Here is a 27,080-nt window from a genome sequence, read left to right as displayed (position 1 = left end):
TGGCTACACAGAAGGGCTCTGACTCCAGGCCACACTGCTGCCTCGTTATAAAAGTCCACATAGCCCCTCCACTCAGGGCAAGGCCAGGCCTCCTTGTTCCTGGACCATATTAAGCAGATCTGTCCCAACTAGTGAGGCAGCCTGGTGTATCTCAGGCAGGGAAGATAGGGACAGCAACATCTGGCAGGGCCTGGAGGGAGGGGCCTGAGGCTAACCAGGAGCTATGCTGAGGTCCTGCTACTCCAGCTCATCCTACAGCCTCCCAGAAAGCTGAGACGATGACATGGGCTAGTTCAGAGGTCCCCAAGGTCACTCAGCAAAGCCACTCTAGAACTGAGGATGTGCGCTACAGCCAACAGCCCTCCCTCCTCACCAGGGCACTTTCCTTCTTTGCAACACCAAGCTCCCAGGAAGGGGGGCACGCTTGGCACCATTCCATGAGGCTGGGTACACCTGGGGACCTGGAAAACTTAGGGACATCAGCCTTCCTTTTGCCTTGGGAGACAGTGCACAAATGCTGGACATCAGTATATACCAGACTTGAAACCCGGCTCACATAGACTTGACTTACTTTATCCTATATAATCGCTAAGCCTACTGTGCTGAAGTGAGGCCATGTGCTGCCGGAGTCTTAAATAAACAAAGAGGAGCAAAAGGAATCCAGATAGATCTCTCTGGATAAAAAAGGCAGAGCTATCCCTTTTCCTGGTCCATTTTTGAGACCAAGTATTGTCTTCTACATCAGGCAGGGGCCTCTGGGGTCTGGCAGTGGCCTGTGCTGGAATCCCAAATGCAGAGCATTAGGAGAGCACCAGTGTCCCCTCAGGTTTTGTGTGTGGTTGTACCTGCCTGGGCTGCCACAGGTCCATCAGGACAGCCTTAGGACAGAGATAGGATCTCACCAGGTCCCCCACAACTGGGCTGAAATAGGTGCTTCAGAGAAAGGCCACTGGTGCCCACCTGGCAACTCATGGAATGACCGGCAGCACTGTTTTCTGGGTTTCTTCTTGGCTACTTTCATACTGGGAAGAATACCAGATGGACCAGCTGCCACCTGGCCTTCCTAGACTTTGCCCCCAAGTAACCAGATCACAAACAGCTCCAATCTCTGCACAGACTGCTCAGCATGCCCCCTGACACTAAGGCTGCATGCTGCAGCACTTGAGCAGGGCCTCCAGGGCGCAGCAACCTCTTAGGGGGCAGGGGCCTGGCTCCTTCTGGATAGCACTGCCCTGCTGCAGGCAGTTACTCCACCTCTCCAGAGCATCTCTGTCCTTGTCTGGGCTCTGCTGTGCACACACTTGCCCAAGGATGTCTATTGGAGAAGCTCCTGCTGGATCCTCCAGGGCAGAAAGGGAAAGAATCCACCTCCTGGTGCATGACAGGTTGAACCGGGGCTCATCCTGGGCTCCAAGGAGGCTGCTCCACACTGCAACACACTGGGGCACAAACCACACACTGCTCCTTCTGCAGTCTCCCCCTTTCTCCAGCTCCAGCACCCACCAATACTCAGGCCCTTGGTGGACAGTGAGGATACCTCCAGCCTGAAGGACTCCGCACTGAGGATGTCTGACTAGGACAGACAGATGGCTTGAAAAGTGGGTCAGACCTGGAGCAATTCCTCACATGTGCTTTTTATATCTCAGTGTTCAAATACTGACAAAGTTCACAAGAACAGCAGAGGCAGGAGCATCCACACGGACCCCGTGGGTCAGCCCTCCTGGCACCTAGCAGCTCAGGGCCTGCGTCCAACTGACTTCTCTCCCTCTTAGGACCTCCAGGGGCCATCCTGACCCAACACGATGTCAGCAGCCCCATGCCAGCATCCATGGCAAAAACATCTTTCAGGCTATCTCTGCATCATGTATTTGCATTCTCAAGCTGAGATATTCACCAAAACTGCGCATGAAGCATCAATTCAGAATCAAGGACATGTTTTGGTCCTGTGGTGGGGGTGGGGGAACACTTTTACTCCATCCAGGGTTGCATGGTGTTGTGTCCCTAGCGACCACTTGCTCTCCACCAGAGAGGAATGAGGACATTTCAATGTGCAGAGAGAGCTATGGGGGTCCCTGACCCAAACTGAATGCAAACAAGGAACAAGAAAAGTGCGAGGTTTCACAGGTCCTGTGTGCTGAGAGAAAGGCCCAGAGAGTGCCACTGTTTGCCTGGTCAGGAGGATGCTACAAAAGGAGGCCATCCAGGCAGGGTGTCCACAACTTCTGACCAACAAAACCACTAGTGTGTGCTGCCTAAGGTTCTGGACCCTTCCTTTTGGGATCCTTCAGGACGTGCAGTCACCAAACTCCTCCACAAGGAGGAGTTGCTGCCCCACCTCAACCTACTCTAGCACCTCCTCTGGGTCCATTCTACTTGTGGAGCCTCTGCTACCCTAGATAGGACCCTGCCCACCACCCAGCCTACTGTACCACCATGTCAGGGGCTGTTTCTTCTCCAAGCTTCATGGTAGTTGAAATCTTTCTATGTGTCAAAACTTAAAAGCATGTTTTGTTTTCCTAGAGCCTCTTCTCTTCCAGGAAGTGGGAATGTCTCACACTGCAGCAGCAAACCCCAAACGCTAAACTGTGTCAAGCAAGCACCGGACAACCCTGCTGCCCCATTCCCTGCTGCACCTAGGGATCTAGCCCCTCCATTCCTTGCAGTCACTCCTGACAGCATGACTACCTGATCCACAGCCCTGTAGCCACGCAGGGCTGGAATCTTCCAGAGTCATCTGCTCATGCTGCCCCCACTCCAAGCAGGGGCCAGCTCCTCTTCCCAACCTACTACTGCTTGGTCCCACCGCTTCAGTCCTCTTGCACTCACGGGGCTTTGACTTTTCTCCAGCCCCATCCACGTAATGCTTAGTCCCCACACACCTCACCTCTGCCCCCTCCCCTTCTCTACAGGGCTCCATTTTTAGATCTAGTTGATAAGACAGAGGACTGAGTGAGAAGCCCCCACCCTATATTCCAGAGGCAGAAGCACAGAGGAGTGGGGTCCTTCCAGGGGCAACCCTACAGGGCAGCAGGGAGAGATGGGTAGCCAAGCTGTTGCCTTCCCAGTCCATGTACTACAGCAGAAACAGACATCTACCTGGGCTCTGCCTGACCCACTGTGTGGGGTTCACTGGCCACGTGTAGAAGAGACAGGGCTGTGGCTCAAACACAAGGCCTGTGGGACTCACACCACATGCCACACCTGAAGCCAATCTGCCAACTTGCATCAGACTGTTCATCCTCCTGGCCACTGGACCTCTGTCTGCACTGGATTTCGTTTCTGACTTTTAAGTCTTGAACCAGTGACTCAGAATAACCAATGAAAACCTTTAAACACAACCCTGGGTAGAGTAGTGGTCCTGATCTCAGGAGCACAACCACAACACTTCACCTCACTCACAGCAAGAAAGTGGCCACATGGTTTGCTCTGGTTCCCAAGCTTGGCTGGCAACTGCTCTGGGGGTGGGAGACACTCAAAGATCTGGGTGTCCTTACCCTGGAAATGAGCCTGGTATGAGTTGCACATGTGACAGGGATAGCAAGAACATGTCCTGGCAAACAGGGACCAGGATGGGGCCAGACTGCTAGAAAGACAGAAGGACAAGCAGACTGTGACTTCCAGCCCCCTCTCCAACTCACTCAGCAACTGACCGGAAGTCTGACAGACACGCTACTAGCCAGATGCTAGTGACTGCTCATGGCTTGAACAGGATAACTTACTATATGGACAGAAAGCCACTGGAAGTCCCTGACAGTGCCACGAGGTCCTGTGCCTTCACCCTGTCCCACCTGGACAGTGGCAGCCCATGTGGATCTCTGATGGAGGTGGTGGTGGGGTAATGGCAATGGTCGCTTACTGCAGATGTGGCCTCTGGGTCCCCACAAACACAATGTATCTTTATTGTACAAGTAAAAAGTGATGTGCCCCAAACCAGCATCTCCAATCCAATTGCCAAAAAGCTCAATGTTTCTGTTTAAAAGACAAAAACCTAAAAACTCCATAGTTTGGCTATAGAGGCCAATCCCTGTAAGGGTTAAAAGCATGTTGAACCATGGTTGGTGGTCAAGAAGGTGTGCCCTCCCAGGAGCAAGTCCTAGGGGCTCTCACGGGGGTGGAACTGGGTTTGGTCTGGTGAAGCCTGGAGGAGCTGTGTCACTGACTCCCTTCCTGATGGGTCATCGGGAGACACTGCAAGCAAAGTGCTCCAGCTGGATGGTGTGGGACAAGGGTCCAGCAGGACACCGCTCCATAGGAAGAGCCTCAGGGTAAGAAGTCAGTTTCATCTTTTGGAGTGGGAATGAGCAGATTACAGAAGGGATCGCATTTCTGTTGGGAAAGCCCCAATCTTCTTTTTGCAGCGCTGGGATGGAACCCAGGACTTTGCACATGCTAGATAAGCGTTCCACCACTGGGCTACACCTCAGCCCCAGGGGCCAGTTTTTATAATCTCTGTACAAGGGCATACAGGGATGGTGGGCAGTCATGGGACTGGACACTGGGCTCAGGCCCCTGCATGAGGTCACGCCCTGCAGGAATCATCAGGGCAGTATCTGTCACTATGTGTATGCATTCGGAGCCCAGACACATGTGCGGCATGTGAAGCATACCACACACCCAGAGAAAGTTGGGGTTGTCTTTTTGTTGTAGCTGGAATTAGGGGACAGTAGACATGTATACTGGCCACAATTGCAACAGAAAAGAAAACCACATCCAACATAAAAAAAATATTAAATAAATGAGGTGACGGAAGGAATGCAGAAGGCCCTGGCACGTGTGGGTGGGTGGAGGGGCCTGGTGGAGGGGGGCACACCGCTGCACATGCTTTTGGTGCCCGGGCGCAGCCAAGAGCATGCACACAGCCATCGGGGCTGGGGTGGGCACAGACAGTGGCATTTAGCAGGAAGGACTCATGGAGTCCACTTTTCCTATTGAGGGGTGATTTCCAGGGGTTGGGGGGCATCCTATGAAATGTATGAGAGGAAATGAAGACAGGGAGTAGGGAGGTGAGAAACCAAGGGCTGGGAGGTGGGAAAATACAAAAGAACAAATACAGACAGATGGACACAGATACGGGTCCACTGAGGAATCGAGCACGAGGCTTGCTACTAGACTTATAGGCCCCTCTCTCAGACGTTGGGTGGTAAACCGTCCAGCCTGCAAATGAATATAAAGGGAAGAAAACAGAGAGACACTCATCAAGTATAGGTCGCTGCGATTCCTCCTCCACACCAACAGCTACACCAGCCTCGCAACTAACCAGCCACGGCTCCATCTAGCCCAGCCCGAGCACCACAGCCACTGACCATGAATGGGAAGGAGGCAATGGGAGGAACAGAAGAGAAGCGGCCCAGAGGAAAGGGGTGGGGCACCTGCCTCGGTCACCATGATTTCTCTGGACAGAGATGGTGAGGACAGGAGAGTGCCTTATAGAGCAGCTGCTGCCATCCATGGCAGTGTTGATGTGACAGCATTTTCTCCTCGGGGCCAAACTCCCAGCTGCAGAGCTGAGCCCTCATCCCCCAGTGTCCCCTGGACTGTGGAAGGACCTGGTGTTTAGCACCATCAGGCTCCGCTGCAGGGCAGCCAGTGCCTAGGAATGGGTGCCACAGGCCACAGGGAGATGCCAGGCCCAACCCCTTCCTGGTCATCAGGCTGACCCCTCCCGGTCCTGGCCACCTCCCTGAGGCCCGTTCTAACAAAGCCATCACCTGCCTCTGAGCTGCTTACAGCAAGACCTGGTGATGAGGGGGCAACTTTCTTCTTGCATCCAAAGACTATATTTTTCTTTTTTTTTCCAAAGCTGCTCAGCAGCCTGGGCTGCGGTTCTGACCCCCTTGACACACACAGGCGTGCTCCTGGGACACCACTGAGGCCCTATGTGGCTGGCACATGCTCGGAGACAGGCAAGCTGGAAATCACCTTGGCCACGCGCTCCGCCTCCGTCACTGGCTAAGCCGGAGCAGATGTCTGTGGACAGGGAGGCTCGGACGGAGCAGGGCTGCTGGGTCTGAACTGCCTTCGCGCATGGGGGCGTGCTGGCGTGGGCAGGGTCCTTAGCGGGAGGGCCTCTGCTGGAGTCAGACAAATGACCTGGGCGGGGAAGGGAGAAGAGGCGACATGCACCATGAGGTGCCGCCAGGCAGGGGTGGGCGCGGGCTGGGTCTGTTCTCTGCTCTTTGCTGGGTGACCTTGGGGAAGTGAAGTCTCCCGACAACTGACACATGGCTGGTCTATCTCCTGGACAGGGATATTGAGGACAGTCAAAAAAAGTGTCCCCTCTCCACCTATACCCAATGTTATGGCAGACTTGGGACCTGTCTCATGACAGTAAGTGATAGGCTCATATGTGGGCTCAAAGTGACGTCTCACTATAAAGAAGTGTCCCTCAGCTCTGTACTGAATCCAGATAACTTCAGCAACCCATGGGTGGTTTGCAGTTAGTGAACATCTGTGCTTATCTCACCAGTGCCTTCCTGCGTGGCACACCTGGGGTCTTGGATTCTAGGGTTTCCACCCCCTACTGCTGGGGCTGCTGGCCAGTGTGTACCCTGAATTGTCACTTAGCATGTCAAAGGAATCCCTGATTGCATGAATGCTGCCCAGAGGCAGGCTGGCACAGCCCCAGGTCCTAGGTGTCACCCTTAACAAGTCTAGGAAGACAACACCATCTCCCCACCGGAAGGCATGTGCCTGAGATGTAGGTCAGAGGAAGGAGCTGCCCTCTGTCCCAGGCTGCATCCTGCAAAGAGGTACAAGTAGGAAGAACGATTTTGGGCTTCCCTTGCACATCCACAAACCAGTTGTGGCTGAGGATACACCTTTTGCACTCAGGGCTGAGGGCTGGCTCCAAGCAGGCCCTGCCCAAACCCAGGCCTGGCCCCTCTGTACCAAGCGCAAAGGCCCAGGGCCTCCCTGGGCCCATAATGACCTCACAGCTCCCATGAGAAGATACAGAAAGAAAACTCCAGAAGCTCTTCCAGGTCTGGGGGTGTCATATCTGCACAGAGGTTGCCTCCCAGGCACCCTCAGGGTCCCCCAACCCCTCCCAGCCAGCCCCAGCACAGCCCACCTCCCAGCGGGCCGACCTGTGCTAGAGGCCACGACCTTGAGCTGCTGCACCAGCGGGTTGAGCAGCTTGCCAGCCTTCAGCTTGCCCTTGCTGGTTTTTCTCCGGCGGCCAGTCGGGGGTGCCGTGTGGAAGAAACCCACACTGGGTGGAAGCGGCTTGCCCAGGCGGCGGTAGAGAGCTTCAATCTCCTGCTTCTGCTGGCTCTGTAGCTCAGAGATCTCCTTCAGGTGCCTGGAGGAGGAAGAGAGGAGGCAGGGAGGGTGGGCTCTCCTGCAGGTGGGGCTGGTGGTGGGGAGAGAGGCAACAGGGTTGGCAGCCATGTCTACACCTCCTCGGGGGCCACTTAGGAACATTACGTGGCACTGTCTGGTCACATGTAAGCCAGGCAGGTGCCAAGCCAAGGGCTCTAGGCATTGATACACTCAATAGCACAGCTGCACAAAAGGATTTATTGTGAGATACTCAGAATCCTCATTGCTGCTCTCTGGCTAGGGAGCCAGGGGACTCAATCTTTGCTTGCAAGGAAAGCCTTAAGCACCAGCACAGGTAAAGAGAAAGTCAGCTGGTGCTTTGAACCCAAGGCTTGCCTTGGTTTATTAGGCCAGTATGTGTGGTTTGCTCTGGGCATGGCAGTCAAGGGTGTGGGGAAGTTGTCTCAGTTGAGGGCCAGTGCTGCAGAAGTGAGCGGAAAGGACAGTCCTGCTTGGGGGCCTCGCTGAACTCTACCCATGGGGTCTGTCCACTGTGGTGGGTCCTGGTGAAAATCAGGGGGAACATGGATGGAACTCGGCATGGGCAAGGGTGAACTTTAGGGCAGATGGGTGAAGTGGTGGCCCCAGACTAGGACTCTCTAGTTACACTTTTGGTGGACTCGCTCGCTGGCCTCTGGCACCCTGCACTTTGGGAGGTCTGATGCTAACCCCATGATACCCAGCCAGCCCAAATGGATTTCATGGTTAAAAATAAGGAGGCTAGTTCTGACCTCTGCTAATACCAAATAAAACCCGCAAAAAACAAAGCTTCTTGGAAAAATCACTAGATTCTGTACAGTTAAGGGGCAGATTCTTACTGCATGTATCTTTAACATCCGCCACATATTTTTGAGAAAGGTTTTCTGTAGCTATTAAAAATAATACAATAGTCCCTCGCTATTTCGCAGTTTGACTTTCATGGCCTCACTGTTTAATCTAAATTATTTATCGTGGATTTTTTGCTATATCATGTGATTCTTAGTAGTGTAAAGTATACCTATGTTGTTAAAATTACATAAGTTTATGAATACATTAGAATTTTTAAAAATTCTAATGGGAAGGGTTTATAAAATATACATATATAAATACTTAAACATAAGGTCACTATTTCACAGATTTTCACTTATTGCAGGGTTGCCTAGAACGTAACCTCCACAATAAGTGAGGGACCACTGTAAATCACAAAGTGTGACTTTCTCCCTACAAGCGGCAGAGAGTGACAAACTGCTTTGTGCATGGGGTTTGCATGTAGCTAGCTGCCTGCGGGGTAGGGAGGGGGGTGCTGGGCCAGCAGAGGGGGCCTCTTACCCAGGATCTCAGGTCAGCATCTATCCCCAGTCCCGCTGCTGCCACCCACTGCCCACATGAGTGGGCTGTGCTAGTGCTCAAGGCCTAGGAGGCTCAATATCTGAAATCACAGGTTGGGCTGAGCCTGAAGTCCCTGTGCAGGTGTCAGAAACTGTGAGGCCCAGACACTTGTATACTAACAAGGTGTCCAGGGACTCTCAGGCAAGAGAGGCTTGGGAATGACTGACTACTTCCTGGCAGATACCAGCAGGTCCCCTCAATTCTAAAGCCTCTCTCTCTCTCTCTCTCCCTCCCTCCCTCCCTCCTTCCCTTCTTCCTTCCTTCCTTCCTTCCTTCCTTCCTTCCTTCCTTCCTTCCTTCCTTCCTTCCTTCTTCTTTCCTGTATTTAGTACATGGTCTACAGGGTCTCACTATGTAGATCAGACTCATGGTGATCCTCCTGTTTTCAGCCTCCCAAAGCACTGGGATTACAGGCGCATGCTACCATGCCCAGTCTCATTTGCTGTCTCAATGAACCATGGGGGTGGGGATAGGATTGAACCCCAGTCTCTTGTCTGCTTGCGCTTTAATCCCCTGAGCTATCTGGCCAGCCCTCAATTCTAGACTAAGGACCAAATTCTTTCCCATCTCCGCTTAGAAGACCACCTTCTTTCCACTGGACTCCATGGCTCCCCTTCCCTGAGTCTACTCAGTCCCTTCCTTGGAGGTACTTCTTGGACTTTCCCTTTCCCTCCTTTTGCCTTCCCCTTACTCTAGACCCTGCCATACCCCATGTAACTCTGGGACCCCCTCCCCTGGCACCCAGCCAGTCTCACTCAGGTACAGACTCTCAGTTGGGCTCTGTTCCAGGATGGCCTCATATCTAATGCTACCTTTGACCCTGACTGCTGGCTCTGGGGGGGGGGTGGGAATCCCATTTTGCATCCCTTCCCCTGCCTCAAAGGTTCTGGCTAGTGCTGGACCCTCTCACCTGCCTGAAAACTCAGCTGGGAGGTGTAGCCCCTGGGGCCACCTTCTGAGAATCCCCCAACTCCAGCAGCCCATCACAACTTGTCTTCCTGCCTCCCCCAGGGCTAAAGCTCCCCTCTTTCTGCCCCTCCACAATTCTTGTAGCTCTCAAAGCCCCTTAGCAAAGCCTGAAGACAAGGCTCCTCCTACATGCATCTTTGAGTTCTGAGCCCAGTTGTGTGGTACTGGGTAAATAGGTTATTCCACGGGCATTGTAGAGTTGCAGCAGCCACAGCCTGGGAGCTGCAGGGCTGGGCTTCTCTCTTGCCCCAAGGGATATCTCTTGGTAGCAGTAATGCCAACTATGGAGAAGAATGACATAGTGAAGCAGAGACATAAAGAGAGACATATACAGAGACACAGCAAGTGGGTATGGAAGGCATGTGTCTTGTGACTCCCTGCAATGTCCACCCTGAGAGTGACAAAGCAAGAAGCCTGGCCCATTAAGGGAGGAGTGGCCCTCAAAGCCAGGCAATGAGACCAGCAGAACCGGCTGCCTACCATGGAGGACACCCTGATAGGAAGCTTCTGCTCATGGCCCCAGGGAGGATGCTTGTGGGTCTCATCACAGCCCTGTTGCCCTGACAAGCTGCTGTGAACAGACTTCAACCCCACCCCAACAAGCTTCACATGGCCCAGCCTGGTCAGGGAGTCCCATAACATACTTCTCCCGCAGACTTCGAAGCTCCTTCTTGATGTCAGCATCCTCAAACTCTGAGTCATTGTCACTGCTGATGTAGGATGACTGGGAGTGGAAGGAGGTGACGCTGATGGTGGGGACCTTCACACTTGCCCTGCTGGGCGTCTCGGGGCCCAGGGACCCAGCCCTGGAGGACCTGTGTAGGAAGGCCGTGGCCTTCTTCACCAAGTCACTGGCTACACCACCACCACCAGGCAGGGAGGACTGCTTCTGCACCGGGGGCCTCCTCCGTGGGCACTCATCCCCAGAGTCACTGGATACAGGCTCGCCCACACCGACCTCAATAGAGGAAGCCGTCTGCACCCGCCGCACGGCCAGTTTCACATCAGGGCTGGAGGGGACCTCGTCCAGGTAGACATCAGGGGGAGCGGAGTACCTCAGGCTGTGGGGGGAGGCCAGTGTCCATTCATCCTGCGAGCTCACCACTGAGAAGCGGCCCACGGTCTTGGCTGATGAACTGCCTTCCTGCTGCCCTGGCCGCTTCCGTGGGGACCCCAACGCCCGAGTGTCATGTATCTGAGGGCAGCTGAGCTGGCTGCCTTCTGTAACTGTCCCTGGGTGGCTCTGCGTGGGCTCTTGTGAGGTTTCCCTGGGGACCCTGCTGTTCTGGTCTGTGGGCCGTATGCATGCAGGGCTCGAAGAAGCAGGGATGGCCTTTGGAAACAAGCAGGAAAGAAAGGATCCCATGAGAACACCAGCTGAAAGCGAACCCCACCAACTGAACAGTGGTATGTCAAAATGTCACTTACCTGGGGGGTACTGGGTGCTGTGGGCAAGTCTGAAGCCACCTGTCCCCCATCACTGTCATAGCCCAGTGTGTTGCTGGAAGATGACTCTGCTGTGGGAACACCAGCAATGTCACAGGGCTGCTGGACAAGGAAGAGACCCACACTGGGCAGGGAAAAGGGAGTTGGCAATCATAGGGGCTACCATGTCTTACAAACCCCAAATACCCTGTGATGCCCTAGCCATGGGCATTTGGTGCATGTCAGTTCACGGAAGACACCTACAGCCTGGAGGACAGCACAGGCACGAGCAGGAGCCCACTCAGGCCGCCAGGCCTCTCCATACCAGTGGCAATGCCCCATCTCCCCAGATGCATTTTGCTTCAAGAGGAACTCATGGAGCAGGAGGGGGCCATTTTCCGCACTGCTCTTGGGGTGTCTAAGGAGTGCCTATGGCACCTGCAGCTGTCCCTGTTCTCCACTTGCAGAATGGGTGCTTCTGGCCAGCTCTACTGAAGAGTCAACCACAGAATCCCAGTGCTGATACCCCATAGAGCAAAGCCCACAGGCAGGCTTCTTAAGAATGTCAAATTCTTGGGACACCCCATCCAGTCTCTGACAAGTGGCCCCAACCAGCAGGCACCACTTGACTCATCCTCGTATCCCAGCAGGTGGCATCGTATAACCCATCTCTGGATACATCCAGGAACACAGAACTCACTACCTACCGTACTCCCTCTACTCTGGACAGCTCTGACAGGCAGAAAAGCTCATCTGTTCTGATCTGAGTCTGTCTCTTAGAGCTTCCCCGTGACTTCTGCAATCTGGAAAGATGGTGGACTTTGGAATGCAAATTACATGGCCCACACATTACAAGCTGTTCCCTCACCTGCCTAGGTCGAGCTGAGGGACAGCTCTCAAGTGTTAGTCAGCAAGGATAATGTGACAGGTAGCTGGTGGGTGGTGGGCCTCTCCTGCTTCTGCCCTGTCCCCCACCTTCCCCCGGCTCCTTATGTGCACAGCATCAGACCCCACAGCTAGCATCCCAGGCCCTCACAATGCTTGGAATCTGGAATGCACGTACCCATCCTGTGCAGCTACAGCAAGGAGCCAGCCACTCCTTCTCTGTGTGGGTGTAGCCCAAAACCACGGGGTCCCACCTGCAGCTGATACAACCCCTTATCTCTATTTCCAGGCTCCACTGGATCCTGAGTCTTATCTTGCCTGGTACTCAAGAAATCCCAAGCTGGAAAGAGTTCTGTTGCCTTAGAGGGGAGCCAGTTCCCTTTAGACAGAGACTCAGGCCATCAGAGAAGGAAATAGGAACTGAAGCAGGAGTCTACACAGAGGTGCACTGCAGCTGGAGCCAGTCAGGGTATAGCCAGTCTGGGTGTAGCCAGTGACTTGGTGAAGAAGGTCACGGCCTTCCTGCACAGGTCCTCCAGGGCTGGGTTCCTGGGCCCTGAGTCGCCCAGCAGGGCAAATGTGAAGGTCCCCACCTGCCACTTCCAAGAGTTTGTGAACCCCAGCCGCACCCTATGCTCTATCCTAAATAAGCAAGGGTGCCCTGGGACATCCAGAACATTGCTGAAGCTCAGGGGCTAGGGACATCCACTATTTGCACGCTTAAGCATTGGGGACCCTCCCTACTGTGTCTCAGAATGTTCCCATCCAGCGTTCACCAATGTCCTGGCAGGATGTCTCTGCAGGGTGTGAGAATGCTGTTCCTTCTAGAACCGCCTCAGGAGCTATGCAGCATCTGAGCATGCCCTAGGTGTTTTATCCTTTAGTCAAGAAGGGATCTTTCTGCACTTTAAAGCATCGAGGTGAGGATGCAGAGGCTGGAAGCTCAGGATCCCGGGCAGTGCTACAACTCAGGAGCACAGGGCCTATGTGACCTCAACTTCCTCACCTGTTACTGATGAAGAGGCACCTTGCTCCTGTTCCTGCTCCACTGGGCCCCATCCTGCAGGGGCTGTTTCTGACTTCTCCAACTGTAGGAAAAACACAGTGCAGTGCCATGAGAGGGCTTGTTGACTTCTCTGCAGCTTAGATCTGCTTCCCCTGTGGAGCTGGAACCTTCCGTGGCCTATCTTCCTCCTTAGGTAGACAATTGGGCTGGGCTACCAGGCACTGCATGCAGGATCCTGAACAGAGGCCACTTATTGCACAGGTGGGTCACTAAGAGCAGATGGAACATGGGACTAGGGTGGCCCTGCATAGCTAGGATGCCTGCCCACTCCCACTCCACCCCACCCTGGGACTACTTCCACTTCACCATCCTCTAGGATAAATCTAGCTACTCACCGAAGGCTGAGAAGGCTGGGTAAGCTCTCCTCCCAGGACCTCCCGGTGAGGCCCGTCTCCTCTTGGGGGCTCCAGGGAGAAGTCTCTGTCACCTGCCTCCACAGGGGTCCCTGCTGAGGCTGAGGAGGTAGGCACATGCTCCTGGTAGAGTAGAGTCCGAAGCTTCTCATCCAGGCTCTTGATGGTGTTGTCCACGAAGCCCACCCTCGGGGGCGGCCCTTCCCCATCTGACTCCAGGGCCATGGGTGGCAGTGGGGGGGCAGTGGGTCCCAGTGGGGGGCTAGGGAGCTGAGGAGCAGCCAGGCTGATGGCCCCCACTGCAGTGGGGAGTGGAGGTGGTGGCTGACCTAGAGCAGGTTGTAGGGCCCCACTTGGAGGACAGGGCCCTGGAACCACAGCAGGCTGCGGCTCTCCTGGGGTACTGACCTCCCTGTTTGAGGGGGGCTCCCCCAAACCTGGGGGACAACTAGAGACCTCTGGAGTTGAGGTACAAGGTCCTTGGCCTATGCTGAGGGGCTGGGTGGCACGTGGGGCATCATGAGTCTCAGCCAGAGGCTGGGTGGTTTCATGCTCACTGGCTGGCCCCCGAGAGGTCCCTGGACCCCCTGCCTGGGTGGCAGTCCCTGCTGCTGGCTCTGGCATGGTGCTTGCTGGTGCCGCTGTATCTTGGGGCACCACAGTTATGGGAGGTGAAGCTGGTGCCAAAGGGGCTGGTGTCCCACCCATAGGGTCACTGGGGCCTGCCTGGCTCAGGAGCTGCTGGCCAGCTGGGAAGCTGGGTTGTTCCTTTACAAACTGGTCTGTGTAGGGAGCTGGGTCTAGAAGAAATGGGAAAAATGCCTCAGTATCCAGCCACTCTGATGCACTTCACCTGTTCCTTCCCTTCCACAAAATGCATTCCTTACAGACTCTGGCTGCCTGACTGCTGCCTTCCCAGGATGCCCTCCAGGGGCTCCTCACCTCCTGGTCTCAGCCCAGTCAGGCCTCCCTGGGCTGCACCAGCACCAACCCACAGGCTTCTTCCTATGGCCTGTGACTGTCAGGGTGTCCTCCTCCCTTGCATCTGAGTGTCCAAACCCTCCCCACTTGGTGAGCTGCACCAGACACAGCTCCTGCCATCTCCCAGTGGCCTATTCAAAAGCCTTCTCAATCTATTTATAGAGTTGCAGTGTTTGGATGGTGAGCTGTAGTGCTTCCATGCCCACCATGGGCAGGAAAACACACCATTCCCATTCAGCCGACGTCGTCAGTGGTAAGGTCAGAGCACAGTGCCTGCTTCTGCCAGGTGCCAGGGGAGGATCCCAGGGGAGAGACCTGGAAACTGAGTGAGGACACAAAGTCCCAACAGCACAGGGGCCTTCAGCATGCTCACAGGACTGCAAGGACCTGAGAGGGGCATGAGCGACAAGGCATTTTCCAAGCCTGCTGAGTTGTAGGGCCCATCTTTAAAACAGCAAACCATATGTATTTTTAATATGTGACCAGAAAATGCACAGCATGTTAATGACAGCAACGTGCTGCCTGCTATATCTCGAGAACTCTACATACCTGGAAGCTCCATTTTACTCTCCTGAATCTATTTTAGTCATCTCACGTAAAAATGGGGCCAGGGATATAGACTAAGGCCAAGACCCAGCAGTGACAGGCTGCACCGGGATGCAGCACAGTCATCCATCTCTGCACATATATGCATTGATTCCCACTGGCACAGTGATCCATGTGGAGAAGGAAATAGAAAGCTCCGCCAAGTTGGTACCAGCGCACGTGAGCAATCGTTTACTTCGAAAACGTTGTTTTGGGATGAACTGCATTTTCTTTAAGTGAAAAATAAAGCTGTTGTGCCATGGGCACCAAGCTTCACTCACTGTAAGTGATCAGAGCACTGGCTCTCGAGCTTGGCCGCAGGCTGGAATCTGCTGGGAGGGTTCAGCACAGGCCGATACCAGCTCCCAGCTCCAGGAGTCCAGCCATGACCGTGAGGCAAGCCCGGCCTTCTGCAGTCCTCCAGCCCTCCTGCCCTCCTTTTTTCTCCTTCTACACCTGTCCCCCAACGCTGCCTGTATCTGTCTTAGGATCCTGAAAAGAAATGGTAATGCTGGGCATCTGGGTCCTGTTCCCCATCTCAAAAAGTGGCGTTCAACATTTTAAAGACTATTTACTGTCTTTCTTTTAACAAATACAATTCTCTACTGAGATAATCACTTTTCTTCTTAAACAGATTCGCCACACTGTTTATTCAAATTAAGTGAAACTAAATATATGTCCCCAAATCAATGCAACTTAGTCACATTTTTTTCATGGGATGCTGCTTACACTTGCTACTATTTGCAAAACTGAGTAAGTGATTAAAAGCCTTCTAGGGGGGGCCTGGCCCTAGCTCAGTTCTTTAAGTGGCTGCTTCCACCAAGCTGTCAGCCTCAGGTTGCTGTAGTTTGATCCCCACAACACTCCAGCCAGCCAAACCACCCCTGAGGACATTTGGAGCTAAAAAAAAAAAGCCTTCTAGGTTCATGATAAAGCTGATAATTCTGTGATCTAAATCTTCTATATCCTTATTGATTTTTGTCCTCCTCTTCTAACTCTCCCATTGACTATAAAATCCTCTATTTCTTGTTTTTGTTAATGTTTACTTGTCTTTTTTTGAGTCTATCTTATTAAATAGCCAGAAATACTAAATTACTCTATCTTCCTAGTGAAGTGAATCTTTCATTATTATGTTTTTGCCCTAAAGTCTACTTTATCTAACATAAAAATACGTAAAATACACTAGCTTTTTAAAGTTAGTATTTCATGGACTTTTTTCCAATTATTTTACTTTTAAAAATACGTAAAATACACTAGCTTTCTTAAGTTAGTATTTCATGGACTTTTTTCCAATTATTTTACTTTTAACCTTTTATATTATTATTTCTCATTTGCTGATATTTACTTATTCTCTATTATTTGCTTATTCTTTTTTTTTTTTTCCTTTACTTTTTACAATCTTTGAGAACTAGGCCATTTTCATTTAATTAATGACCCATTTGGGTTAAAACTATCATTTTACTAAAGATTTCTGTGTTCTCCATGTTCAATGTTACCTTTCTCTCTTCCCTCCCCTTGCCTTGATTTTATTTTCAAAATTCCTTCTCTACCCTGCTCTTCCACCAAGAGTGTGGAAGTCATTGTGATTTTGGTTCTCACAGGGGTTATTCTGTAGACAATAACACGAATTTTTTATTTGGATCTTGCCAGACAACACAAGAACCCCAAGGTCCTTTAAAAAGTCCAATTCCTTCTCCTTGATAAACAGGCCCACATTTCTGTGCATATTAGCATGTCAAAGGTATTTTAAATCTCAAAAGACATTTCCTTTTGTAGTCAACGTCCACTCAGCCATTATTCACCCCTGCATTCTGGTCATCCATCTGGGGTCTGGAAATATTCCATTTGACATTTATTAAGCTGAGATGTGCAGGCGATAAACCTGTGTCTTTACTCCATCTTCCTTCCAGTGGGTCTCCATCGCCAGGATAGGAGGGCGGCGCCTTTCCCCTCTGTACTCTGACGACAGCAGATCCTGGTGTGCAGGTTGGGGACTGAGACAGGCTTCTTCAAAAGAGAAGAGCACCGCTGCTGCTTTATTTTTATAGACCTTGCTTTTTTACACTAGCACCTCGTAATTTTTTCATGCGTCTAGTTTTCACAATTTAAATACAATATATTTAGGGGCGGGGGAGATAGCTTAGTAGAATAAGCACTTGCCTGGCAAGCGCAAGGGCCTGAGTTCAATCCCCTGTTCTGTCAAATAAATAAATAAATAAATAAATAAATAAATAAAATATATTTAAAACTGATTTCTTTACACATTTTCAGAAGTTACAGGTTTCATTAATTTCACTTTTCTAATCTCCTCAAATGTGTTTAGCCTTATTCTATTGCTTTCTGAGACTACGATTATGTTTTATTTCATTTTATTTATTGTCTCAAAAATTTTATTTAATTTCTACTGGGAATTGAACTCAGGACCTTGTGCTTGCCAGGCAGGTACTGTACTCCTGAGCTAAATCTCCGGCAAGTCCAATTATATGCTTGATCACGACACTATAACTGCTTTGTTTCTCAGCTCTTCTCTACTTCCCATAGTTTTCATTATCTTTATTTTATTATTTATTTATTTTTGTATTTAGAACAGGGTCTACAGGGTCTCACTGTGTAGATTGGAATAATTGTGATCCTCCTGTTTATAGCCTCCCAAGTGCTTGGATTATAGGCATGCGCCACCAAGCCCAGTCTCAATTGCCATCTCAGCACACCCTGGGGGTGGGGCTGGCACAGCAGGCCTGGGGATTGAACTCCCAGCTGGGTCTGCCTAAGCAGGTGCTTTAATCCGATGAGCTATTTGGCCAGCCCTCTTTATTTTATTTTAGATATTTTTGAGCTACCTTTTAGCTTACTAATTCTCTGTCAAATGATGTACAAACCATCCATGGAGGTCTTCATCTTAACTATTGCATTCTTCAGTTCTAAAATCTCCATTTAGCTGTTTCTAAACATAATCTGCAATTCTCTGAAAAAAATTCAATCTGATCACTTGTTTCTTTTACCATAAGAAGCAAGCATGTTAGCAGTCTGACTGATTCTAGTACCCGAAACCTCTGAGAGGTTCTTTTCTTTTAATATTTTTGTTTGGCTTTTTAATAGCTTTATGGTGGTATAAGTACCACAGTAACTTGCACATAAAGTACAGTGCTGTAAGTTTTGACACCAGTTTGTAAACAAACCATCAGTGTGGACGCTTCCTTGTGAATCTTTTTTTTTTTTTTGCAGAAACGGGGAATGAACTCAGGCCCTTGCACTTGCCAGGGAAGTGTTTATTCCACTAAGCCATCTCCCTGGCCCCTTACTGGTGAATCTTAATTCATCTCTCTTTCCCTTTCCTGCCATACTTGTTTGCAGACAACTGCTTTTAGCTCCTGCATTTTGTTTTCTAGTATTTTATATAAATGCACCACAGAGCACATTTCTTTTCATCTTACCTCATGAAGCACGATTATTCTGAGAATCACACATGCTGGAATAAGTACCCTAATTGATTCCTTTTTATGGCAAAGAAGTGTTATACTGTATAGATAAATTACCAAGTGTGCCTGTCTGCTTGCTGATGGAGGGCTGGCTGTTTCTGGGGTTTAGCTGTCAGAAATACAGCTACACCGACATTCCTGTACATGCCTTTGTAAAGGGCATTGCATTAATTTCTTTTGAGTAGGGACAATACACCCTCTTGATCTATTCATTTCACATGCGTGAATCAAATTAACCATAAATAGAAAAAAAAAGTGGGTTTTTTTTATGTATTTGATACAGGGTCTCACTACACATCTCAGACTCACGGTGATCTTCCTATTTTCAGCCTTCCCAGCACTAGGATTATAGGTGTGTGCCACCACACCTGGACTCTGTCACAGGCTCAGCAGGCAGGCGCAGCTTGTGGTACCAGGGGTCGAACCCTGATCCTTGTGCTTACCTAAGCAGGTACTTATCTCACCGTCCTAAAAAAAAGGCTTTTAAACTGTATTTGTAATACAGACTTTTCTCTTGTCATTATTCTGCAAGCCATATAGTATAATAACCATTTACAAACCACAAAACATTTACATCAGATTATTACTAGTAATCTAGAGTTAAGGGAAGATGTGCAAAGATTATTACAAATAGAGTACTATACCTTCTATGTAAGGGTCTTGAACAAATACAGATTCTGGTATGAGGGGGTGTGCCAGAACCAACCTCCCACAAATGCAGAAAGATGACTATACTTAAACACGGAGTGGGGGGATCACATGGTACTTGTACATTTACATTTTAAAGAAATCATCAAGCGAAGTAATTGTACCATTTTATGCAGGGTCTAAGAGTTCTAGGTCCTATCCATCCTCTCCAACACTTGATCTCTTTTTTTAAAAAAATATTTTATTATTTATTTATTTGGTACAGGGTCTCACTATGCAGCTAGGACTAAGAGCAATCCTCCTGTTTCAGTCTCTCCAGCACTGGGATTACATGCCTGGTTTCAAGGGCTGGCACAGCATGCCTGGAACTGGCATGGCATGTGGTACCAGGGTTCAAACCTGGGCCCCTGCTCTTGCCAGGCAGGCACTGAGAGCACTGAACTATCTCTCCAGTCCTCCAACACTTGATGTCTTAAATTAAATTTCAGTTATATTAAAAGGTGTAAGCATCACATTGTGCCTTTAACTTGCATTTCCTGACAGAATGACATTTTCATGTACTTATTTGACCTCCGAATAGGTGATACATCTGTCTTTTCATTAGCTTATTTTCTTACTATTATGTTTTGAGAGTTCCTGATACTTTCTGGATATAAATCCGAGATCACATATAGGCTTTACAAGTATGTTTGCCTAGTCTCTCACTTGTCCTTTAATTCTCCTAAGATCTTTCAGAGATCTTTAAATTTTGAGGAAATTAACGATTTTTTCTTTTGCAGATCATGCTTTGATACTTATATCTGAAATGTTTCGACCTAACTTAAGGTCTCTTAAGTTTTCTATTACATATTTCATAGTTCATACTGTTATATTTAGTTTTAGATTCCATTTTTAATTGATCTTTGTATATAATGTAAAGTATACACTGATGCTTATTTTGGGGGAGTATATGGACAAAGTCAACTCTTCTAAGACTAAAAAAGACATTTTTACTCAATATCCTTTGTTTATCAAAATCAATGATATGTTCTGGTTTTTTACACTTTTATTATCTCTTTATACCAACATCACACTGTTTTGGTAACCATAGTTTTATATTATTAAAATTAGTTATTGTAAATGCTCCAATTTAGTTCTTTTATAAAATTTTAATGTCTCTTGTATTTCCATGTGAAATTCAGAGCTAAACAACCTCTACTAAAATAGTGCTGGAATTCCAACTGCAATTCATAGCGTCTATAGCCCTACCTAAGGAGAAGTAACATGGTAACAGTACTGTATCTTCTGACTCACAAAGAAGGCACTTATTAGATTTTTCATTTCCATCAGCACTGTTCTACAGTTTTCATTGTAAAGATCTTCCAAATTTTATCAGGTATAACGCTAGTTAGTTCATACTTTGTAGACTACTTTGTTAGAATTCCAATTTTTGATTGCTACCTCTACTAGAAATATTAGTTCTTTTACATATTAATCATTTTCTACAACTCAGCTTAGCTATTAATTCTAACAGATTTTTAAAGGTTCAATTGGGCTTGTTACACAAACATGGTTTCTCTAAATAATATTTTATTTCTTGGTAGTTCTAACTGGGTTCCCTTTACTCCTTTTTCTGGACTTACTCAACTGCCTAGAATCCCCAGTAAACTGATGAATAGAAGTAGTGACAGCAGCTTTGTTCCTGGTCTTCATTGAAAATTTTCTATCATTCACCATTAAAGAGTTTACATCATCATCATCATCATCATCATCATCATCATCATCAAAATCAGTTTTTGCAAGTGCTCTAATTTCATTCTTTTACCAAATTTTAATGTCTCTTTTCACCAAATTGAGGAACGCTCTTGTACTCTAAGTTTGCTGAGGATGTTTATAGCTGTCAGATTTTGTCAGATGCTTTTTCTGCATTGGAGATAACATAGGTTTCTGTTGTTAATGTTTCCTGGTTTATTGCTATGGTGAATTATACTAACAGCATTTTGAACATACAAAATATGGTTGTATTAACTATCTTAATATGCTTGTCTAATTCTAACATCGGTATTACGTATGGGCTAGAATGTGGGTTTTTTCTCATGCTGCTCTACTTGGCCAATATTGGCTAGATGCCAGACAATAAAAAATTACTTTCTTGGGTGCTGGATGAAAATGTACTCCTACCCTCCTGATCTTTGTTATAGGATGCTATTAAGTTACTCTGAAACAGATCTTTCAGATATTGCTCTAAAGATTTGACAGTAGAATAAGAGGTTCATTTAGTCTAGGGCCAGTTATTCTCAGGTCATGACAGAGGCCAGCCCTTCTTCATGTGCTACCTGAAAGCCTCTGGAATCTGGCTTTGCAGGTGTCCACAGGGACAAGCGTTCCGAGGACCGTTTGTGTTTCCAGTACCATTCCATCTGGTCCCTTGGTGTGGCTCAGTTACTGGCCTCAGCTGGCTTGCTCACACAGCACTTTGCTAAGTAACTAAAGGGGAGGCCGCTGCAGATCTGTCTTTCCTCTCTGCCATTCTCTGGAATTCTATCCTGTACACTGCTGCCACTGGGTTTGCTCAGTTCAGGTTGGTCTTATTCCAGGGAGTTCGCAGAGCTTTGCCTTGGTTCTTCCTTCCCTGCTGTGTGCTAGGGAAACTTTTCCAGGGCCGTAAGCTGAGCTGACCTGGCGCTTGCCAGGCAGGCACTTGTGTCACTGAGCTATATCCCTCATCTCCCACTAAAGTAAATGCATAACACTGTCTGTTGTTTCGTTTGTTTTTCTTTCATCATGCTATCTTGTCTCATTATCTACGTCGTTATTTTCTTTTCACCTTGGAAACTTTTTTTTTTTAATTTTAAGACATCATGCAATCAGACGGAGTTTTTAGGTAGGCATATTGTTAGGTTTTAATATATATACATTCATGAACTCATCATGTATTCATGATAAAAAAGAAGCCCATTTCCTCCCAAATTGTTCTGCACTATCTCTTCATAGTCACACTCTTCTTCTAATCCCTGATGAGCAATGATTACTGTTCTCCATCACTATAGCTTACTTTTCTCAGGAATGCCATCATGAATATGTTTTAGCACTGATTTATCTCACTCAGTGTAATGTTGGTGGCATTCAGCCATGTTGATGCATTTATCAATAATTTATTTTCCAAGTTCAATATTTATCAATTCACCGCAAAATATATAGGTTGTACACAACTGTGAATGGAAGTTTGATATTCATTTATACATAGCTTTTCAAGGGAGGCAGAGTTTTCATTTCTTTCTAGGATAAGTATCAAGAAATGACATTGTTAGGACACACAATGTGTCCTATACAGTAAGTTGCCTATTTTCAAGCATGGCTCTACTATTTTTATCCCCACCAGAAATTTCTGAATTGTAGTTTCTTTGCACCTCATGTAAAAGACTTGGTATTATCAGTTGAGCTATCAAAACAGGTGGGCAGTGATTCTTCACTGTCACTTTAATTCATGTTTCCTTATTAGATAATTTTTATGTACTTACTGCCATTCTTATATTGTTTCTGGTGAAATGTTTCCATTGAATGGCCTTTTCTTTAACTGAGACATCTTCTTACTGTTGAGTTCTAAGAATTCTTTAAATACCTCAGGTACAAAAACCAGGTTGGGTATGTGATTTGTACTTATTTTCTCTCAGTTTGTAAGCCATCTTTTCATTTGCTTAACAGTGATTTTCGGAGTAAAGCATCATAATTGTGTCAATGTCTGATTTTTCCATATTTTCTATTATGGATTACATCTTTGTTATCAGGTTTAAGAAGTCCTGGCACAGATCACAAGGATTTTCTCTGTTTCCTTCTAGAATCAAATAGCCTTACACTTTACATATGACCTATTTTGAAGTTTTGTAGATGGGAGGCTTCAGATAAAGGTTTATTTTTGGCATATGAATGAACCACTGTTTAAGACTATTTATTCTCTTGGGAGGCTGTAAACAGGCAATCACTACAAGTCCGATCTAGTAGTGAGACCCTGAACACCCTGTAGACCTTTCCCTAAAATACAAACAGACAAACAAACAAACCCACCTATATTAAAAGAACTAACCCTTTTCTGTTGAATTACACTTGCACCATTATAAAAGAACATCAAACGGCCTTATTTATGGGGTTACATGTCAGGTATCTCTATGTTGCTCCACTGGTCTACGTGCCCCTCTCATGGCTGTACAGTCTGCATTACTCTAAGCTTATAATACGTCTTAATATTGAGTTGTCTTGTCCTTCTAACTTGATTCCCCTTTAAAAAAAATCTATTTGTAGCTACTTATTTCTTCTTTATGTCTATATAAACACAAAATCAGCTTATGTATATCTATAAAAATACCCTCCTTTAATTTATTAATATTGCATGAAGTATATAGATTAATCTGGAAGACAAATGGTACTTTTCCTATATCTTCCTCTAATCCATGTATATATGTTTCTCCATTTATCTACGTCACTTAATTCATCTTATAAGTACTTTGTGATTCCTGTTATCTGTCACTAAATGTGTGCTGTGTGTGAGTGATGTGGTGGTGCAGCAGGATGAGCACAAGTTTGAGCTCAGCCTAGGAGATGTAGGGACTCAGCAAGATGCTGCCTCAAATAAAACAAGAAGCCAGAGTTGAGGACTTCAAAGACCCTGCGTTCAATCCCTACCTGCTCTGCCCCCAAAATGTAATGTGCTTTTTATTCTTTTTGCTGTTGGTGAATGATATATTTCAAAGTCTTGGGTTGAATTAATCATCTGCATATAGAGAAATACAGAGCTATTTTTGTATACCAACTATCCTCTGATCTTGACAAATCTACCCATCTGGGGCCTGGGGAGATGGCTCAGTGGAATAAGCACTTCCCTGGCAAGCGCAAGGGCCTGAGTTCAATCCCCGTTTCCGAAAAGAAAAAAAAAAAAAAATCATAAATCTACTCATTAGTTTTAGAAGTTTATCGTTGCTATAGAACCCATGAGGTTGTCTACATAGAAAACATTATCTGCTAACAGAAAGTGGTATTTCTTCCTTTTCAATTTACATGCCTTTATTTGCTTCCTGTCAACTTTGAAGTCTTGAGACTTTTATTATTATAATTTCTTTGTATGTATTTGGAACAGGGTCTCACTGTGCACCTTGGACTCATAATTATCCTCCCATTTTATCCTCCCCAGCACTGGGATTACAGGCATGAGCCAACAGCCCAGACTTTGTGGCTGGATCAGTGTGCCCAGGAGCAGGTCCAGTGTGGAACGTGGCATTTGGGGGCAGGGGGAAGGATTGAACACAAACACTGGTCCCTGAACTTGCCTAAGCAGGCGCTTAGTCTGCTGAGCTATCTTGCCAACTCTTGTTGAGGCTTTTAGTTCAAGTTGAGATAATGGATATCCTTTCCTTGTTTTTAATCTTAGGGAGAACACATTGAGTTTTTCACTATTTTTTTCTTCTTGTTTTGATAACTTTTACCAGACTGAAGAAGTGCCTTTTTTTCTAGTTTGCTGAGAATGTTTTTTAAAATTCAGAAATGGATATTGTATTTGGTCAAATGCTTTTGCTTTATCAAATGATATGATCATATGGGAGTTTATTCTTCAACAGATAATTTTTTCAATAGATAATTAACATGGACTCTTTCAACACTGCCTACCAAGGCTAAACCCATCATACATTGCTGGATTTGACTTGCCAGAATTTCATTGAGAAATTTCCCCCTTTGCGTTCATGAGATATGGTCTATTATTCTTTTTTCCGGTACTATATCTAATTTTAAATCAGTATAATGCTGGTCTTTTAAATAACTTGGCAAGTGTTCCTTCTTTTTCCATTTTCTGGAAGAGATTTTGTAGGACTGAATTTTTTTTTTTTGGGGGGGGGTCTTTTTGAGACAAAATCTTGCTATGTAGCCCACACTGGTCTAGAGCTCACAGCGAGCTTCCTGCCTCAGCCTCCCAAGTGCTGGGGTTACAGGTATGTGCCATGTCTTCCACATCTTTTTTAAATGTTTAGTTTTTTTACAGTGACACTGCTATAGGGAAAATAAATGTAACTTCCAACCTGGTAGATATCAGAAGTGCCAATTATGTGTTTCCCCAACTGATGAATTTGAGAGAAAGAGAGAGAGAGAGAGCAATCCTACAAGACGGGAGGGAGGGGCCAGGGAGATGGCTCAATAGAATAAGTGCTTGCCTGGCAAGCGCAAGGGTCTGAGTTCAATTCCTGATTCTGCAAAAAAAAAAAAAAAAGGAGGGACCTGGAAAATGGATTGTTATGGACTCCAATGCACAGAGAGAGATTTATAGAGTACAATCATAAGGTGGGCACAATATCACAAGCTGAGTATAATATGGGACAAAACTATGATCAACCAGTAAGATTATAAGTTTAGCCACTTAGGTAATATTGATTCAATAGGGAAGCAGGTCACATAGCAAGTGTATATGGAAAGAAAAAGAACCTTTTTAGGAAGAAATGAATCAGGGAATCTTGATCACTTACCAAGGATGACCGATGTTAATTTATTTATCTTTGATGGGGAGGCAGACAGGCCTGGTCATTTTGTCTTTATTTTGAGGCCTGGCCTCTAACAGATATGCTCTGGCCACAGATATATCGTGTTTTTATCCTCTGTGTGACTCCCCTGAGAGCCTAGCCCTGTCTGACGCCTGTGATATTTTTACCTACCTTAGCTGTCTATAATATTTCCCCTTCTGAAAAGGTACCTAACTGCCTTGAGCGGTAAGGGGTGGTGACTGTTCTGGCTTCTTCTGGCTGAATGGGGTCAGATTTGTAATTGGCAGTCAGAGATATTCTACAGAGGGTCTATCTAAAGGCCCTCGATAGATGTCAGCTATTCTTGGTCTTGGGTAGACATACAACTTTAAGTCTCGGGGAGGTAAGGCCAAAGAAATAGTTTCTATGGGTCAAGTAATAAAATCAACAAGACTGTTATCAATGTAACCAATAAATACTTCCACCAGAAAAAGCCAGAAATAGCCTCTCATACAGAGGGTAAGGAGAAGGCCTAAGGAATTTTACATACTGACAGGAAACTAACCTGTCATATTTTGAATAGCCACCAAGCTATTAAAAGGATCAGGAATGTATATACAACATTTAGCTTTTATAATCATAGAAGAATCTCCTGGTGCTGCTGTTAGAATGTCCAAAGCCATCTGATATTGGAGGGCAGTTTGTCTCCTTAATTGTGGTTTTCTATTTAGCAAAAAATTGCTAGCTCAAGTGTCATTTAAGGTCCATTGAGTATAGTTAATCCAGGCCTGGATGTGTTGTATGACACCTTCTAATCGTGGGAAGGGGCAAAGATAGAAGTCAAATGACCACACCCATGAAACTTCTAGACACTTCGATCCTACATATGCACTCTCAAAGCCAGGCCCTGCCTTTTATCAATATATAAATTGAAACTGTGTCCTGCTGGAAATCTTTGTTTAAGCTTTTTGAATATACTTTGGGAATCAGGTTCCCAGGTAAAAATATGGGTATCTGCTTTTTGGGCTTTTTCATAAGCTGGTAGAGGGTTCATGTGTCCTCACCATATCTTGTTACCTAAAGATGACAAAAGCCTGTAAGTTTTAGGAAATCTCCTTAGCTGATTTAGGGTCTTGGGCTGCAGAAAGGAAAATGGTGGCTTAATTCTCTTTTCTTAGCCTTTGGGTGCTCTTTGATACAATAAGGCCCAAACATTTTACCTCAAGGCTATATATGAAGTGATGCCTTAGACCTAGACATCTCATAATCTCTGTCTGCTAGAAAATTTAATAGCACTGGTGCCTTGGCTAGAAAGCTCTTCTTAAGGGGTATATAATAGTATATCACCCATATATTGTAGGACTGTGACTTAAGAAAATTTAAGGGGCCTGCCCATTAGCTCAGGTGTTTAAGTGTCTGCTGAAACAAAGCAGTCAGGCTCAGGATACTGTGGTTCGATCCCCTCATTCTCAAGCCAAACCAGACCTGCCCTGAAGGCATCCTGAGCGCCCCCCACCAAAAA

General features: G+C 47.2%; 1 protein-coding gene across 9 annotated transcripts in view; it reads right to left on the bottom strand.

Moving 5' to 3' along the window:
- Wnk2 (WNK lysine deficient protein kinase 2) overlaps positions 1-27,080 on the bottom strand; it is a 132,887-nt gene that overhangs the window by 18,233 nt on the left and 87,574 nt on the right. For 5 of the 9 annotated variants that reach the window (XM_023707802.1, XM_023707803.1, XM_023707804.1 and 2 more), the window contains 7 exons: positions 13,369-14,186; positions 12,974-13,055; positions 11,086-11,174; positions 10,302-10,990; positions 7,086-7,300; positions 5,920-6,090; positions 5,056-5,154 (listed from right to left, as the gene is read on the bottom strand). In XM_023707802.1, the coding sequence (XP_023563570.1) occupies positions 5,056-5,154; positions 5,920-6,090; positions 7,086-7,300; positions 10,302-10,990; positions 11,086-11,174; positions 12,974-13,055; positions 13,369-14,186 (2,163 nt within the window). The remainder of the gene's footprint in view (positions 1-5,055; positions 5,155-5,919; positions 6,091-7,085; positions 7,301-10,301; positions 10,991-11,085; positions 11,175-12,973; positions 13,056-13,368; positions 14,187-27,080) is intronic. The other 4 variants (XM_023707810.1, XM_023707811.1, XM_023707806.1 and 1 more) reach the window with 3 other exon arrangements.

This window comes from Octodon degus, unplaced genomic scaffold (genome assembly GCF_000260255.1).
Source record: "Octodon degus isolate 3935 unplaced genomic scaffold, OctDeg1.0 scaffold00312, whole genome shotgun sequence".
NCBI classification, from domain to species: Eukaryota; Metazoa; Chordata; class Mammalia; order Rodentia; family Octodontidae; genus Octodon; species Octodon degus.
Note: the sequence above shows the minus strand (reverse complement) of the source record. Positions and strands in the feature narration are given on the sequence as shown.